At 36.8% G+C, this 18,113-nt stretch overlaps 1 protein-coding gene across 11 annotated transcripts in view; it reads left to right on the forward strand.

Annotated features, from left to right (window-relative positions):
* The window catches only part of kalrna (kalirin RhoGEF kinase a), a 273,633-nt gene that overhangs the window by 153,947 nt on the left and 101,573 nt on the right, over positions 1-18,113 (forward strand). For all 11 annotated transcript variants that reach the window (XR_012385103.1, XR_012385104.1, XR_012385105.1 and 8 more), the window contains exons 16-26: positions 3,631-3,750; positions 6,534-6,752; positions 8,326-8,475; positions 9,612-9,726; positions 9,882-9,997; positions 12,186-12,308; positions 13,764-13,946; positions 15,809-15,927; positions 16,007-16,073; positions 16,375-16,484; positions 16,897-16,966. Coding sequence is in view for 6 of the 11 variants with exons in the window: in XM_017357741.4 (XP_017213230.2) it covers positions 3,631-3,750; positions 6,534-6,752; positions 8,326-8,475; positions 9,612-9,726; positions 9,882-9,997; positions 12,186-12,308; positions 13,764-13,946; positions 15,809-15,927; positions 16,007-16,073; positions 16,375-16,484; positions 16,897-16,966 (1,392 nt within the window). In the remaining 5 variants the exon portion in view is untranslated. The remainder of the gene's footprint in view (positions 1-3,630; positions 3,751-6,533; positions 6,753-8,325; positions 8,476-9,611; positions 9,727-9,881; positions 9,998-12,185; positions 12,309-13,763; positions 13,947-15,808; positions 15,928-16,006; positions 16,074-16,374; positions 16,485-16,896; positions 16,967-18,113) is intronic.

Genomic DNA, 18,113 nt, shown 5'->3' on the forward strand with positions numbered 1-18,113 from the left:
CTTTAGTTTACTCTTCTGAAACAAGAGTGTTTTCTTTCTCCCGAAATCACAGTCTCAAGCTGACGCAGAGTCTCATGTGGCGCTCGCTGCTAGATCCTGTGATTGATAATCAATATGGCCTGCTGTGATGGCTGATTTACTGTCTCTCTGAGCTAATCTAACTCAGAGCGTAAGTGAGGGCCAAAGTGCTGTCGCCAGTGACAGCCTTAAAGTGTCTGCAGCTACATGAGCACTAATAGAGAGAAATGCAACTAATAAAGAGACATGAATTCAGCCTATTCTGCTCAGGATATCTCTTAACACCTGGGTGTCATTTGTACAGCTATATCCATTGCATATTAAGCAAGTGAGTCCTGCATTTAACTGCAAATATCAGAATTCATCTGAGCTGTCACTGTCAAAATTATTAGCTCTTTTGCGGTAATTTACAATCAGAACAAGATCATTTTCACTGTATTTATCGTAACGGTTTTTACTTCTACACTGTAGCAAATGCTGGGTTCCATACAATCAATTTGTGTTGGGACAAGGTGAAGGGAAGTTATTAATGAACATAAATATTGTCACGGTCGGGGGAGGGGAAAAGGGGACTCAATTGCAACAAATAAGGGTTTTATTAATGATAAAGTACAAATAAAACCAAAAGGTAAAACAAACTATCCCGAGGGGGGAAAAAACATAACTATAAGACAAACAGACAAACTTGGCTGGGCTGGCAAGACACGACTGGAACAGGAACACAGAGGGAGTATCGACGACAAACTGGCACAGGACTGAAAACATGAGGGGATTTTAAAGCAAAAGTAAATTGACACAAACAGGTGAACATGACAAACTAATAATGAGTTAACAAGGAGGGTGGGACTAGACCATACACGGGAGAGCGTGCGACACAGAGAGACAACACAAGCCATGCGCTCACATAAAACAGGACAAGAACATGCAGCCAATGAGAGAACTCATTAACCGCATGTTCATGACGAGACAAGCACAACACTGAAGCACACGACAAAAGCACGTGACCACAATGTAAACACAGAGCCACGTGCTTTGACAGACGCATAACACGAGCACACGATGAATGAAAACACTCACCGTGCGCTCACACACGCAGCGTGCATGCTTCATCCCAGCGCCGACCGAAACCGAAACCAACAAGACTGAGACGCGGGGAATGAAACACAACGCTGCAGACAAACGAAAACACAAACACGAGTACAAGAGTGCGCGCGCGTCTGAGGGACGCAGACACGGAGACACACACAATGACAGAAACAAGTGCTCGACCCAAGAAAACTTGAGCAGTGCACAACAGGACAGGATTAGACATGACTAGTGTCTGGATTCTGCCACCAAAACAAGAATTTACCTGACAGAGTGGCAGAACCCTGACAAATATGTGCAAAATCACCTACTTTGGTCATCATTTTAGATATGGCACAAGAGAATCAATCATATTAGAATCAATCCCAATACTAGCTCTAAAGTGAGGTTTGTGAAGTAGCAGCAGTTTCTGTTGTTCAGCTTGACGTCAGCTTCAGATGTGAATGAATGGTGGAAGAAAGTAGTTCCTCGTACATAAGGATTTTGGAAACTCTCTGTGTTTGATTTTCTTTTTTATATATACGATAGTGATGTGCGGATCAATACTAAAATATCGATATCTCCGATACCAGGTTTTTAGAATCGATTACCTTATCAAAATATTGATATTTCAATAATTTGGAGCAAATATGTATTTTATTGGAAATAGAAATACAGCGGAAAGCAACCACAATTACCCTAGTTTCTCTGAATAATGCCAACTTTAGTTGGACTACTTGTTCTTCCGCCTGCAAAGTCATATGCGTAATATGGCACTGTACAACTGCAGCGCACCCTAGCTAGCCACTCAGTCCGCTGGCCTGGCACATGCGAAGTTATGAGCTACTTCACTTCCATAAACTCAAACGATGCGGTTCGTGAGACGTTTAACAAAACAGTGAGCTACTGTGGTAATACTACAAACCTAACCAAACATCGACATATAAATCACAAAACAGAATATGACAACGTCATGACTAGGCGGTCAGACGAGGAGGAAAGGAGAGGTACAGGTGCTGCTAGGGCGAGACAGACATCGCTTTCAGAGTCCTTAGGTGCAGCAGGCAGGCACCATCCAGGTACAAAGGGAGAAAATGTGGCGATGTGGATGTATTAGGAGTCTTAGGTTATTTGTGACAATGATAAAACAACAAAAAAAGGGTCAAAACACTTTCATGAGAACCGGATTAACATGTCAGTAAATGTAGAAGTGTGAATATGTTTTTTTAAGATGTTCAGGCAGGCGTTTTAAGATATACATGCTCAGATGCTGTCAAAAAATATGTAAGTTGGCTTTTTTTTGCATGATAATTCTCCATCAATAAACGATAAACAAGAATAGCCCGTAACATGGCTCGTATTCATTATAAAGTGACACTTTTAAGTTCACTACTTGTTACTTTAATTTCCCAAACAGTCATTTTTGGGCAGTATCAGATCGGTATCGCTGATACTCGCCTTTATTTTACCTGGTATCGGATCGGGTAGAGAATATGTGGTATTGTACATCACTAATACACGATTATGCTGTCAAACTGTTATATAAACATAATATCACACGAGTAGCAGTGTGATATGGCTGTATATAGGCACTGATGGGACACTAAGGCACTCGGTCTGGTGCCTCAAGCCAACGCACGCCTCCCACCAGGGCTGATATACAGTCATATCGCAGTGCTATTAATGTGATATTGCTCATATTTAATTAGTGTAGTGCCAAAAGCAGGCCCGGATTGGCTAATCGGGATCACCGGGAGAATTCCCGGTGGGCCAGTCCATTTTTTGGCCGCGAGGGCCGGTGTCCCTAGCTGCTTGCACTCTCAGCAGTTACACTTTTTTCATTTATTTATTTATTTGACCATAACCTCACTATTTTTATTCATTATTTTGCCGTAGCCCCGCTCTTTTTATTTATTTTCTCGCAGCCCCATGAGCAAAATGAAGCTCGCAGGTTAATGATGATGTGACCAAGTTATCACTCCACCCCAAACATCGGTAACTTAGTGAATATTAATTAATATTAATGAATATTACACCTGCTCAATGAAAATCAGATGATTCACTACATTATATACAATTATATATACATTATATATACATTATACATAATTATAACCAACCCTTTTATTGATTTATTGGAAATATAGCTACTATATATCCTCAACCTCTTTTATCTAAGTCTGAACGAAAATTCTTTTATTTTAAAAAATGACCGTATTCTCTTGGTTACATCTTGGTCACTTGAGCGCCCAAATTTAACCCACAAGCAGCAAAATGAGTAAGAAACAGACGTCTTTGGAAAGTTTCTTTGCTAAGGGGAAAAGGCCCGGTGAAGGACCCACAAACTGCCAAGGAATAGATTCGTAGATAAACATGAAACAAGTAAAAGACAAGTAAATGATGACAGAATTGTCATTTTTTGGTGAACTGTCCCTTTAAGTATATTGTTTACTTTTTTTGTCCTAGGTTCTTTTTTCAGATGGCGTTCAGAATAAGATGTTGTGTTACAGTGCTAACGTTGCTTTTGTTGCGTTATGCGTTGTTTAGGTTCTGGGGTGGATTCGTAATGGTGAATCTATGTTGGATGCCAGTATGGTGAATGCAAGTTCACTGTCAGAGGCCGAACAACTACAGAGAGAACATGAACAGTTCCAGCTGGCCATAGAGGTAAACACACATACACACACACACACACAGAGGCTCTTTCACTGTCTTTGCACAAAATTGTACGTATATAGCAGGCATCTATAAAAACAGTGTGTAGTCCTGTAGACCTTTACATGGATGAATCACTTTCTCTTCTCTTTTTAATAAATAATATACACATGTTTCTCACTGGCAAAAATAAAACAGCTCAAAACATGATTGAAATAAATTGCTCAGGCAATGTTGGCTGTAGACAAAATTTATGTTGGAAGCATGAAACATGCGAGCATAACTTTATCAAGAAAAGAAATCAACCTTCAAGAGGTTTTTATTTGCACTAAAGGGCACCTATGATGTAAATCATCTTTTGTAAGGTGTTTGGACAGATGTGTGTGATGGTATAGTGTGATACTATAGTCATATTGGAGTGATATAAAGACAATAAGTCTCTCTTTTTTTAATTTCCTGACATTAAAATGTGATTTCCCAGTGATTTTGAGGCCCACCGCAATAAGACATAGGAGTGTGGTTTTTCCCTGCCCACTGAATGATTGACAGGTGTATAATAACATGTATACACATGTCCACAGAACATTCTTTTTGCAAATAAACTGAGATTATAAGTTTTATAAGTTGAAAATATTTTTAAAACTGAGCATGTTTGTAATAAAGACAGTAAAATTGCTATGTAATTCTTAATCACTATAGTAACCACATCTGCATTGTGTCAGTTAACGCTCATACGTGTGTGTGTGTGTGTGTGGTGTGCGTGCATGTGTGTGTGTGTGTGTGTGTGTGTGCGCATTTGTGTGTGACTCAAATTAGACCACAAATACATGAAAGAAACTTACTGGGTATTTTTGACTAATGAGCTGTATTTCTGCTTCCTCTGTGTCTGTATCTGTCACCGACTGCTGTTTATATGACATAACACAGGAAAAACAGACACGCACGTTGGAACAGTGGGCAGGGAGAAGCAACTCATTTGCATTTAAACCCACAGGCTTCAAAAACAGCTACACTGAATTCAGACACCAAAATGGGCATATTCTAGAGGTTGTAATAAATGATCTGATGGGTCTTTATGGCTGAAACTTTACAGAAACGTTCTGGAGACACCAAAGTCCTTGTAAAAGGGGTAAAATAGGTTCCCTTTAACTGTAAAAAAAATCACATTTTGTAGTCATACTTTTTGTAGTTCTGGAATATTCATCAGTTTTTAGACAAAAATAAATATAGAATTGGGATTTGAACTGATATAAATTAAATGTTAAGTTTCCTTGTTAAAATAACAAATGACTTAATGCTGACTGCTGAAATAAATTTGAAAAATAAAACAAAATAATTGCACCTGTTTTGTTTTTCACAGAAAAATGCTTCAGAATTACATTGCAATTAGCTATAACTTGCTCAGGGAGTGTTGAGTGTATATATAAAAAAGCATTAAAAAAATCCAAGTATAACTTGCTTTTAAGAGGTTTTGTTTGTGTTAACTGTAGAAAACACCACATTTTATAGTCATTTTACTGTAATTTTTGAAAAAAAAAGATATATTCGTTCATTCATTCATTTTCTTGTCGGCTTAGTCCCTTTATTAATCTAGGGTCGCCACAGCAAGAAGGTTAAATTGTCCGTAGTGTATGAGTGTGTGATGATGGGTTGCGGCTGGAAGGGCACCCGCTGTGTAAAAACTTGCTGGATAAGTTGGCGGTTCATTCCGCTGTGGCGACCCCGGATTAATAAAGGGACTAAGCATGAATGGAAGTCAACGATTGCTGGTTTCTAACATTTTGCTAATACAGAAGAAAGAAACTTAAAGGTTTGCAACAAGTGAAGGCTTAAGTAGAATGTTCTGCTTTTGCTTAACTATCCTTACAAGAATAAAGACAAAGATCACTCTCATCACAGATTTGGCATTAAAATGTTTTTCAGATTTTTTTTTCATCACAGAAAAGTTTCTGAAACACTTTCTGCTACTCGTCTGAATCCCTCTGAACAGTAGTCATCAAATTTATTACAGGATTTGGCATCAATCTCTGTTTCCTGCTCTGAACGAGGTTCTACCTGCTGGACTCTTCTCGTAAATGTCCACAGTTATTAAAGTTAGATTTATTTCCCCTTTTCCATGATAATGCCAGAAGACAGAAAACAGGCCTGAGTCTGAGTGTAGACAACCTAAAGCTGTCAGCACTCTGGCGCTGAAAGACATCCCATGAAATGTTCTCATATTGATATTTTATTTATTAATTGCTAATAAAATAATGTTTTGCATCTTAGTTATATCGCAAAAAATATTGGTATCGCAAGTCTCCATGAACCAGAGGCTGTGACCATTTTGTTTTCATATTCTGATGCAGTTCCTAGAAAAATTAAATACTGAATGAAAAAACAGTGGGCGTGGTTTGTTTTGTTCTACTGCGAGCTGATTGGATGTAGCAAAGTGAATATTTCATTATGAATGACCGGAGAAAGGGTTTGGGAGGAGTTATTACAACCTAACAGACTTCTCCTGCTCACCATTTCTGCTTGTTGTCAAAACTGATAGTTGGAGGGGCGTGGTTAAGTATGGTAGCCACGCCCATTACCTCAGACAAACTTAATCTGAGAATTTAACTGAAAGCAAACAGGAAGTGCATTTTCAGATTTCAATTAAATATTAGAAGGGCAAAAAAATGTTGTTAATGACATGCACAAATGAATTGTTCACCACAAAATTAGCGAACAAAATCAATATGGTTAGTATTGATTTCACGCGCACTTTAAGGTATTTAATTTTCCGTTCTTCTTCTTTTCTCTTTCTGCAGTCTTTGTTCCACGCTAACTCTCTCCAGAAAACCCATCAGAGTGCACTACAGGTCCAGCAGAAGGCAGAAATCATGTTACAGGCTGGACACTTTGACCCCGAGGCCATCCGCAGCTGTGCAGAGAAGGTGGCCGTGCACTGGCAGCAGCTCATGCTCAAGATGGAGGACAGACTCAAACTGGTTAATGCCTCGGTGGCCTTCTACAAGACGTCAGAACAGGTGCTGGGAAACACAATATCACTTAACCCCCTTGGGTTGTGCACCACATACCCGTGATTGATGCAGCTTATTAAAACGAACAAAAAAATAGCCTATCAAGTGTCCCAAAAATAGTCTCACACTATTCTAATTGAAAAGAGGTGTGTGTGTGTTGATTGTGTAATGTGGTTCCATTTTTAAAACATGAATTATTATAATATAAAAAAGCATCAAAAGATCATTCAAGAGTACTCAGTGGTGTACTCCTGTGTTATTCAATCCCAGTCATTCCTAAAACTTCCCCAACCCTCATCACCCACCCCACCGTTCATTCCAACCCAGGCTCATTCTGAAAACGTAGTCGCGTGGACATTTCTGGAGACAGCGAAATACGTCCCTTGAGGTACGCATTTTTGCAGTTTTTTGTTTTCGTGAATCCTCGAGAGGCCACTGTGTGCGCTTTTTCGCATCTCGAACATCTCTCGCGAGTGCCGGCGCTGTTCTCATGTAAACCTACCAGAGGCCGTTGTCGGCCAACCGTTTGTCTGACTGACTGAATGATTGACTGGGCGACCGGCCAATCGACTGACCCACTCTCCTCCTTCCCTTAACCCAAACAATTTTACAGATTGGCCTGCCCACCCACTTACTTCCCTAAACGCAACCGACGGTTTGCACAAGCCGTCCAGAAACAGAAAAGCCCTCGCCTGATTTTTACCACGTTTTCGGATTTTCACCGCATTCTCAACCCTGTTTATTCATTTTATTTTTGGATTCTGTTTTTGTCTTACCTGGTTTCTGGAACAAGATAATTGGACAAACTGGTAGTGGCGGGAAAGCCCTCCACATGGAGGTAAGCGGCCAGCCGGCAAGCACTGAAAGAAACGGCGTCACACCGCCCCGCAGTGTTCACTTAAAAAAATTAATTGTATCTCCGGCTACATAAGTCTCCAGAAACTTCCACAAGACTATGTTTTCAGAATGAGCCTGTGCTGGTTTATTCATATGTTTCTCTTTTTACATGAGAAGTTTGTTCTAATTTAACAACAAGTGCCCTAAAAAGTCAACTCGCCCATTATTTCAGTTTGAACCAATTGACTTAAACCATTTTTAAAGTAACTACAGGTGACACAAGCTTTAGCTAGGAAAATTATCAATAATCTTTTTTAAAAAAATTAACAAAATGCTAATGGTCTAATCTGATGTAATTCATTATGCTAAGCTAAGCTAAAAGTGATCCCACCAGAAAAATAAATCAGCTGAATGGATTCAAAAATGGTTCAATTAAAAGGTTCTTTATGCTAAGCTAAGCTAAAAGTGATCCTACCAGAAAAATAAATCAGCTGAATGGATTCAAAAATGGTTCAATTAAAAGGTTCTTTATGCTAAGCTAAGCTAAAAGTGATCCTACCAGAAAAATAAATCAGCTGAATGGATTCAAAAATGGTTCAAGTAAACGGTTTACCTCTAGTAGACTTGTAAAATAAGACTATTTCTAAAACAAACAATTGAGTTCTTCTTAAAGGGTATAGAAGGCAATTTTGGATCCAGCCCCTGTGCCATGCCTAATGTTCTGTGAATGGTTTGTTTGCAGGTGTGTAGTGTCCTGGAGAGTCTGGAGCAGGAGTACCGCAGAGATGAAGACTGGTGTGGAGCTCATGATAAACTAGGATCTTCATCAGAGACTGATCACGTTCTGCCTCTCATCAGCAAACACCTGGAGCAGAAAGAAGCTTTTCTCAAGGTCACTATTCAGGGTTCTTACGGTTGCTGGAAATCCTTGAAAATGCTTGAATTTTAATCTAGTAATCACCTATTGGTAAACATGTGGTAGTGCCATTGGTAAACATGTGTTACTGTCGGGCTAAACATGCCATATTTTTTCCCCTTATGCTGTGTTCACACCAGACACGGAACGCGCATAAAAATCCCACTATTCGCACGTAAATAGCCGCGTGAACATTTGAGTTTACTCGCTTCATTCGCGCGTCGACCCCCGCTTCATTCCCCCGTCAAATCCGCTTTAATCGCGTGTCAAATTCACTTCAAAACAGACGCGGATTCGTGTGATGGGCAGGGCTTCTGTCTGCCCGGTGACTCTAGCTTCATAGCTAAATGGCTAACATGGATTTTATTAAGAAAATAACAGTGTTAATGTGCTTTATGGAGACTGAAAAACAGCGTCGAAATTTTTAGGGTCCTGTCTGAGTCCACTGCATCCTTTCAGAGGTGCATCCAGCTCTGTGAACTCATAAATTCCTCCAGAAACTGAACCTGGATGACGGAGGCTTTCAGCGGTGCTTCTGACTGAGCCAAGCCCAGTTTGATGACTTGTTGTCGGTGTTGCCTGGAGGATTTCCCCCCGGACACCATTAACAAGTTCTACCTCACAATCACGCCCACACAAGAGCAAGCTTCTGATTGGTTAACGCGGCGCGAATGTCCGCTAAAGTTCAGATTTTCGAACTCGAGAGATTCGCGCAAAATGCTTGTTAAGAGCGTCAAACGCTCAATTCGCCTTGCGTTTATCGCGCTATAAGCACTGCGCCATTCGCGCAATTTGCGTCATTCGCACCGCGCCATTTGCACGTATCGCACCGCAGGATGTCTATTCGCGCGTTTGCATTGACTTAACATGTAAATCACTCGCGCTTGACGCGCGTGCCGCGTCTGGTGTGAACGCAGCATTAGAATACTAACCTTTACTGTACTACAAAATACAATAGTAAATAGCAAGGGATATAATATAATTTCAAATAATGTATATGTATGTAAAATATGGACTCGGAAAGGTCTTAAGAAATGCTTCAATTTGACTTTTTGGCTCAAATTGTCAGTCAGTATATCAAACATATGAAAACTAAATTCCGTCATTTTCAGGCATGCACTCTGGCCAGGCGCAATGCTGAGGTTTTTCTGAAATACATCCACCGGAACAATGTCAGCTCTCAGGGATCATCTAGCAACACTCGTGGCCCTGAGCAACAGGTCAAAGGTCAGATCCTGCACTCTCTATAGTCTGTTCTAACATATGTGTGTCCATCTTTCCCAGTTTTCCTCTCACAAAACATTCTTCATCGATGCGGTCACTCATTTATTCATGTTAAGCATCTGTCGTGTGTGTTTGTGTGTTGTGTGGTGTTTGTGCAGCCATCCTGAATGAACTGCTGCAGAGGGAAAACAGAGTTTTGCATTTCTGGACCATGAAGAAGCGGCGTTTGGATCAGTGTCAGCAGTATGTGGTGTTTGAACGCAATGCCAAACAGGTGAAAACACTGAATTCTATTGGCTCAGGTAGAATTGTGGAAAAATGGCTTGTCAATCTGTCCAATGTAAACGCTGATGCCTTTCGCAGATTGTGTGTATTTTTATGCCTGTGTTGTATATTTTTGAAATATATTTGACCACATCTGTTATGCAACATAGTGCATGTAGTTATCTTTCTCAGTGCTTCTCGAGCATTAGATTATCATAGTTTAACATTTACTAATGCATTAATGAAATCAAAAGTTGTGCTTGTTTGCATTAGTTAATGATCACACCGGTGTGATTAGAATGTTCAGAATGTATATCATCAACTGGAAAATTCAAATAAGATATTCTGCATGTTTTCAAACAAATAACCTTTATTTTAGGTTTTAGACATTCAAATAAATACTAGCAAAACATTTTTGGTTTTTAAAATACATGTTGATGTCTATGGAGAAGGTAGTAATGATTTTTTTATTCTTTTGTTTATTCACCTAAGATACACAGTGTTTGTTATTAGAACGGTTACTCTATTCAGGGGCGTCATTAGACCCCATTTACTGAGGCTTGTGCCCTAGTAAAAATCGCCAGTGCCCCAGTTAATGCTTTGAGATATGATTCACTTTATATGCAAGTGTATTTATTAAGTGTATTATTTATTATTTATTAATTACTCTATGTGCAACTGAACCAACGCTGATGAAAGCAATCAAAAAGCAAACTGAGCATGTGCGCAAAAAAACAATACCCGCGCGCCTCACGCACGCTCCTGCTTGATGCTGACGCGTGAGTCTTGCAAGTCAACAAAACAGTTTAAATAATATGATGGTTATATTATTTATAATAAGCATGGCTCCTAATATTTATTTTTGTATGAAGCATAAAGAAGGGAAGATGAGTCAAGGAGGTTAAACTTAATAAATCTATTTCTTGGCCTTAAGTCGGGTAAGACCACACACAACAGATAAATCTATAAAACATCTTTTTTTGTATTCTGTAGAACTGTCTAGAGAATTTCATTCTAACAAAATTAATATTCATGCAAAAGATATATTAATTTATCGTCTTTAGATTGTTTTCTAGTTACATTGATTTCTGTTATTTATTTAGAATAATAATTGTATAATAACAATAATACTGTTATTTATTTATAATTATACTTACTTTTTTTCTTAAAAAAACATATATAACATATATATATATATATATATATATATATATATATATATATATTTTTTTTTTGTTTGTTTGTTTTGTTATTTATTTACTTATTTTCTTTTTTATTTATTTATTTATTTATTTTTTTTTTGTGAAGGAGCTGTGCCCCAGTAGATTTATGTCTAGCAATGCCCCAGACTCTATTACTCTACCAGTTAAACAGCCGCATTCATGTATTTTGGAAGAAAATGATGAATAAACATATTGTAAATTCAGCACATCTGATAGCTCAGCATAACTGAGTACCGGCCATTTTGAAAATGAATAGTTTCATCCATTTCTCGGTGAATATAGGCAATGTATTTTGGTGCATTTAAACAAAACAGATTTATTAAACAGATATATTTATTAAAATAACATTTTAGTCTTCGAACTTATTCAGAAATTGAAAGATAGGACAATTAAATTCAAGCAAAATATTGCAAAAAAAAATTACATTTTATTATTTATTATTTATTTATTTATTACAAAATTTATTTATTTATTTTTGCTTCTCTTGATTTTTCCTCATTTTTTTAAATTTGTATTTAATATTTTTCAGTAACATATAAATTTGGGTGTACTCATTTTGGACTGTTATCGTGAGTTATTTTGTTAGATTAGCTCCAGATTTGGCTTCAGTACTGACTAACCTAATGTATATGCACAAATATAATATTGTATAGCTTCCTATTAAAAATATGAATGGTTCATTGTTCGATCATGTTTGTAAATGCGTTAACTAATATTAACTAATGGAAACTTATTGTAAAGTGTTCCCAATTAAAATAGTTCAGCTTGTGGAAGATTGTTATAATTTGGTTTAATTGTTCACTTTTTTTCTAATTAGCATATCAAATGTACTGTACTAGTGAGTGGTATTCAGTCACCTGAAAATGTATTACATATATTTATTATTTTTTTAGATTATATAAAAATAAATACTGTGACAAATGATGTCTTGGTGTTTTGGATGATTTGATTTGAGCCTGTCCATCTCTGTCTTAGGCATTAGAGTGGATTGAGGAGGCAGGAGAGGTCTATCTGGCCACTCACACCTGCATCGGAGACTCTATGGAGAAAACTCAGGGACTCCTCAAAGAATACGAAGAATTCTGCATCTCCGCAAAGGTACAGAGACACAAATCCGTCCTATCACCCTCTTTCTTGTTGTGCAGGGGTTTCAAATTAAATTCTACCGAGGGCCACTTCAGCACAAAAAAATCTGTCAAATGTATGATAAAATGGTATTTTACTGTTAAAAATCTGGTACAAACCGTAAAATAAATTCTGCAAGGAACATGTCATGTGAGGAATTCTAGAAAAGTCAGCTGACTGTGATTCACTGTAAAGAAACCTGCTGTAAACCAAGTTACGTATTTTTTCTGTAAAATTTTAACAGTTTATTATTATTATTATTATTTATTTTAAACATGTATATGTTAACAGTAAGACTGCATTAATGTTACTGCTCCTTAACATACTGTTAAATTATTGTATCTCTAATTTTATAGCAACATATTAATGTAACAAATTTTTTTCTTATCCCGTTTGTAGATTATTTAGCTTGTTTTAAGGAAAATTTAACATAATTTTGACTTATTATTTCTGAAAACAAGACAATATGGGCTTTCTTGGTCTTTGCTACACAATGAGCACAGTAAGATGCGCGAAGTACCTGTACTTGTTTTGAACTTGAAGATGTTCAGCACTTTTGTGATGCCCTCAGCTACTGGAGTTTTCTTTGGAAATAGTCCACAGGTTTGTCCTTGCAACTGGGATGTTTGTTTTCTAAATGTCGTTTTAATTTAGAAGGTTTCGTGCTTTCTTGTGAGACCACCTCACTACATATGACATATTGAGGTTTTTGTCATCAATATATGTAAATCCACAATTGAAGTCGTACTTGAGCTTCAACATATTTGTTGCTATAATTAAAAGAAATTTCACATGTCAAACGGTACGGTTGTCGCGCACGCATTTCAAAATAAAAGTCTGATATAAGCAAAATAAGTAAAAAATGTAACTTTTGTTGTTGTTTTTTTGACCACACACTCCCACATTTTCATGACCCACTGAAAATGTTCCCGCGACCCACCAGCTGAAAAACTCTGTCCTAAATGATATTTACAATGATATTTAAATGATATTTAGCAAGGAGTTTTTCACAGTATTTCCTACCTCTTTTTTTCTTCTGGGGAAAGTCTTATTTGTTTTATTTCAGTTTGGATAAAAGAAAAAAAAAAAAAAACACTTTAGGGTCAAAATTATTAGTCCCTTAAGCAATATTCTTTTTCAATTGTCTACAGAACAAACCATTGATATGCAATGACTGGCCTAATTAACCTAACTTGCATAATTTAAGTCTTTAAATGTCACTTTAAGCTGAGTACTAGTATCTCGAAAATATTTATGCACTGTCATCATGACAAAAATAAAAGAAACCAGTTATTAGAAATGAGTTAAAACTATTATGTTTAGTACTGTGTTGAAAAAATACAGGGGGACAAATAATTCTGAATTTAACTGTAATTATATATTTATTTAGTGGACCACACAATAACATTTTGTTTCTATGTGACGCAGCAAACTAAGGAGAAAGTGAAGATGCTGATCCAGCTGGCGGATAACTTTGTTGAGAAAGGACACATGCATGTCACCGACTTGAAGAAGTGTCTGACGGCAGTGGACAAGCGCTACAGGGACTTCTCCATGCGCATGGGCAAATACCGCTGTGACCTGGAAAATGTGCTGGGCATCAGCTCTGAGGTACTCAATCTATACAGCATATTCAACGCCTTCACAGCAACAATTTTCACTATTAAAGTTATGGAATAAAACCGCTGTCATAATTATTTAGTGCGTAAAAAAATTCACGCATCTGTAATTATAAAAACGTAAAGGAAAATGGAACATACTCGAAATTTTACGAAGCTTTAATTCCAAAATCTTCGATTTTTGAACTATAAACAAATGAAAGGACATACAGTTCACATACAGTTTTAGCATACTATATAGTATGAGGGAAGTATGCAGTTTCGTACGCAGCCTCAGTTACTTGGGTTGAATGAAAATAATTAACCGTCAAATATGATTAAAATATTTCCTAATTGCCTTTTTACAGAGAAGATTTTTCAACGCATTTTTACAAACCTTTGTGTTTGTTTCTTCTTTGAATCTATCAAGCATCTTTAACACTCAAACAATCAGCTAAATTTGTTAACAAACATTCCAGCACACACTTTTTGTTTAAAAAACATCTAGTAGACATAAAAAACAAGCTAAAACAAGGTTAAATTTGAGCTGTCTGTGAAAATCTAATAAATGTGTAACAATAGTTCCAAAAGTTTAGACTATAGTCATCAACTGGACAGATTACCCAGGTAAAAAAGTGCACTAAAATGCACTTTATTTAAGTGTACTTAGTACACTTTTCAGTAATGTACTAAAAGTGCTCTATTTTCGCACACTAATTTTGTACTTAATGTACTAAAAGATAGTATTAAGTACATGTTAAGATAAACTTAATACCATCTAAGTGTACTCAACTGTGCTATTTTGAGACACCCTGACACCGCTTTTAACATACTATATCTGTATTAAAAAAAAAAAAAAAAAAAAAATATATATATATATATATATATATATATATATATATATATATATATATATATATATATATATATATATATATATTTATATATATATATATATTTATATATATATATATATATATATATATATATATATATATATATATATATATATATATATATATATATATATATATAGTTACACTTGAACCTTACTTTTAAACATTTAAATATATTTATGACTAATTTAAAGTATAATAGTAATATATTAAAAGAATATACAAATTGTAAAAAAAAAAAAAAGTGTGCTAAATACTGTATTAAAAGTGTTTTGGGAAAATGTACTTCTACTACAATACATTACTAATAGATTTTTTATAAAGTCATTTTATTTTAAACTTAAAATTACCACACTCAAAATCAATTTATGCATTCATATCAAGTGTACTTAAGTACAACTTTTGGGAAAATGTACTTCTACTACAATACATTACTAATAGATATTTTACATATTACCTTATTTTAAACTTAGGATTAGTATGTAAACAGTGTACTAAAAATCAACTAATGTTTAAAGCATTTAAAGCACACTTTTGAAAAACACACTAAAAAAACTCTTTTGGATGTTTTTTCTGTAGTGTACTTTATTGTAGTACACTAAAAAGTTATTTAAGTATTATTGGTATTTAGTATACTTTTGTCAAGTGTACTAAAGTCCTACTGAAGTATAAACACACTTTTAATTAGTATATTTATAGTGTAAAACCATCAAACTTTTATTTAACACAAAAAATAACAATGTACTAAAAATGTATTTGCGGGTATTTAAGTGTATTTTAATTTAATTATATATTTTTTTTCACCTGGGTAAACCGAAATCACATGTGTTTTCACTTTCATAATTTGCCACAGGTTTGCTTTATGGGTAGCGATTGTGTAACGCAATAACATAAGCAGTTTAGAGAGTATAAAGTATATTACATATGCATATAAAAGGAGAGTTCCCCAAAACCACCAAAACAACTATGTGTGTTTCAGGATAATAAGGATCTGGAGCTGGATATCATCCCAGCCAGTCTGACTGGCCCAGAGGTTAAACTCCGTGACCCCAACCACGAGGTGAATGAAGAAAAGAGGAAATCAGCCCGGAAGAAAGAGTAAGCGATCACACACAGCCTCCAGCCAGCGCCGTTCCCACTGAACACTCTTATAAACGACCTGTGTTGTCTGTTGCAGGTTTATTATAGCAGAGCTGTTGCAGACAGAAAAGGCTTATGTGAGGGACTTACATGAATGCTTAGAGGTATGCACTTCAGTTTTATTCATTCAAATAAATCATAAAGCTCATATAAATGTCCATAATGCTTACACTTTAATTTGCTTGCCATAACTTTAAATCTTTCATATGTAAATGACATCTTCTTTGATTAATGGTTTGAGCAATTTTGCTGGATTAAAAATGTATGACTTATTTTTTCCAATTCAATTCCAATTCGATTTAATAATTCAGTTATATATTTCATTATAGCATATGCTTAAAATCTAAAGCACATTCAATAAAGGTCTAAAGGTCTTCTCAGTTCTCTTGTGTGGTTTATTGTTAGACATATTTGTGGGAGATGACCAATGGTGTGGAGGAAATTCCTCCAGGAATCGCCAACAAAGAGCACATCATCTTTGGCAACATTCAGGAGATTTACGACTTCCACAATAAGTGAGTTTCTCTCAATAAATCTCATTTAAGTGACAATTGTAAGCCACAAACCACTGTATTTAAGGCAAAGTCCGCCCAACAATGACTATTTCCTCACCATATATTCTCATTCGAGTATCTAAACTTTTATGAGTTCCTTTCTTCTGTTGAACACAATAGACGATATTCTGAGTAATACTGAAAGCCAGCAGCTATTGATAAAGTACTATGGAAGGCTATAGCTCTTGCTTTCCTGCATTCCTCAAAATATGTTTGTGTTCAACAGAGGACAAAACCTCGACAACTTGACAAAGAAGTTGGAGGGCGAGTAAATAATGACAGGATTTAAATTTTTGCGTGAACTCTTGTGTCCCATATCATGAGGGATGTAGAGATTATGAATTATTTCCATGCTGTTCTGTTTGTGTTGTAGTATATTCCTGAAGGAGCTGATCAATTATGAGCAACTGCCTGAGGATGTGGGACATTGCTTTGTGACATGGGTGAGTTTTTCTTTAATACCTGCATTGAGTGATTGATTCATTAATTTATTCATTTGTTGGTACGTTGATTGGTTTATAGATGATTGACTAATTGATTGATTGATTGATTGATTGATTGATTGATTGATTGATTGATTGATTGATTGATTGATTGATTGATTGATTGATTGATTGATTGATTGATTGATTGATTGATTGGTTGATTGGTTTGATGGTCGGTCAGTTGGTTGGTTGGTTGGTTGGTTGGTTGGTTGGTTGGTTGATTGGTTGGTTGGTTGGTTGGATGGTTGGTTGGTTGGTTGGTTGGTTGGTTGGTTGGTTGGTTGGTTGGTTGGTTGGTTGGACGGTTGGATGGTCGGTCGGTTGGATGGTTGGTTTGTCGGTTGGATGGTTGGTTGGTTGGTTGGTTGGATGGTTGGTTTGTCGGTTGGTTGGTTGGTTGGTTGGTTGGTTGGTTGGTTGGTCGGTTGGTTGGTCGGTTGGATGGTCGGTCGGTCGGTTGGATGGTTGGTTTGTCGGTTGGATGGTTGGTTGGTTGGTTGGTTGGTTGGTTGGTTGGTTGGTTGGTTGGTTGGATGGTTGGTTGGTTGGTTGGTTGGTTGGTTGGTTGGTTGGTTGGTTGGTTGGTTGGTTGGTTGGTTGGTTGGTTGGATGGTTGATTGGTCAGATGGTTGGTTGGTCGGTTGGTTGGTTGGTCGGTTGGTTGGTTGGTTGGATGGTTGGTTGGTCAGATGGTTGGTTGGTCGGTCGGTTGGTTGGTTGGTTGGTCGGTTGGCTGGTTGGTTGGTTGGTTGGTTGGTTGGTTGGTTGGTTGGTTGGTTGGTTGGTCGGTTGGCCGGTCGGTCGGTCGGTCGGTCGGATGGTTGGTTGGTTGGTTGGTTGGTTGGTTGGATGGATGGTTGGTTGGTTAGATGGTTTGTTGGTTGGATGGATGGATAGTTGGTTGGTTGGTTGGATGGATGGTTGGTTGGTTGGATGGATGGTTGGATTAATTGATTGACAGGGTATGGTTGTGCTGGTTGGGGTATCAAGGCCTACATCATTTTATTACCAAATATCTACATTATATTTTCATTATATTAAGCTTACCAAACTGATTTATCTTTCTGCCTGATTTTAGTTTTGCAGTTTAAAAAGCCATTCATTA

This window comes from Danio rerio, chromosome 9, assembly GCF_049306965.1.
Source record: "Danio rerio strain Tuebingen ecotype United States chromosome 9, GRCz12tu, whole genome shotgun sequence".
Taxonomy (NCBI): domain Eukaryota; kingdom Metazoa; phylum Chordata; class Actinopteri; order Cypriniformes; family Danionidae; genus Danio; species Danio rerio.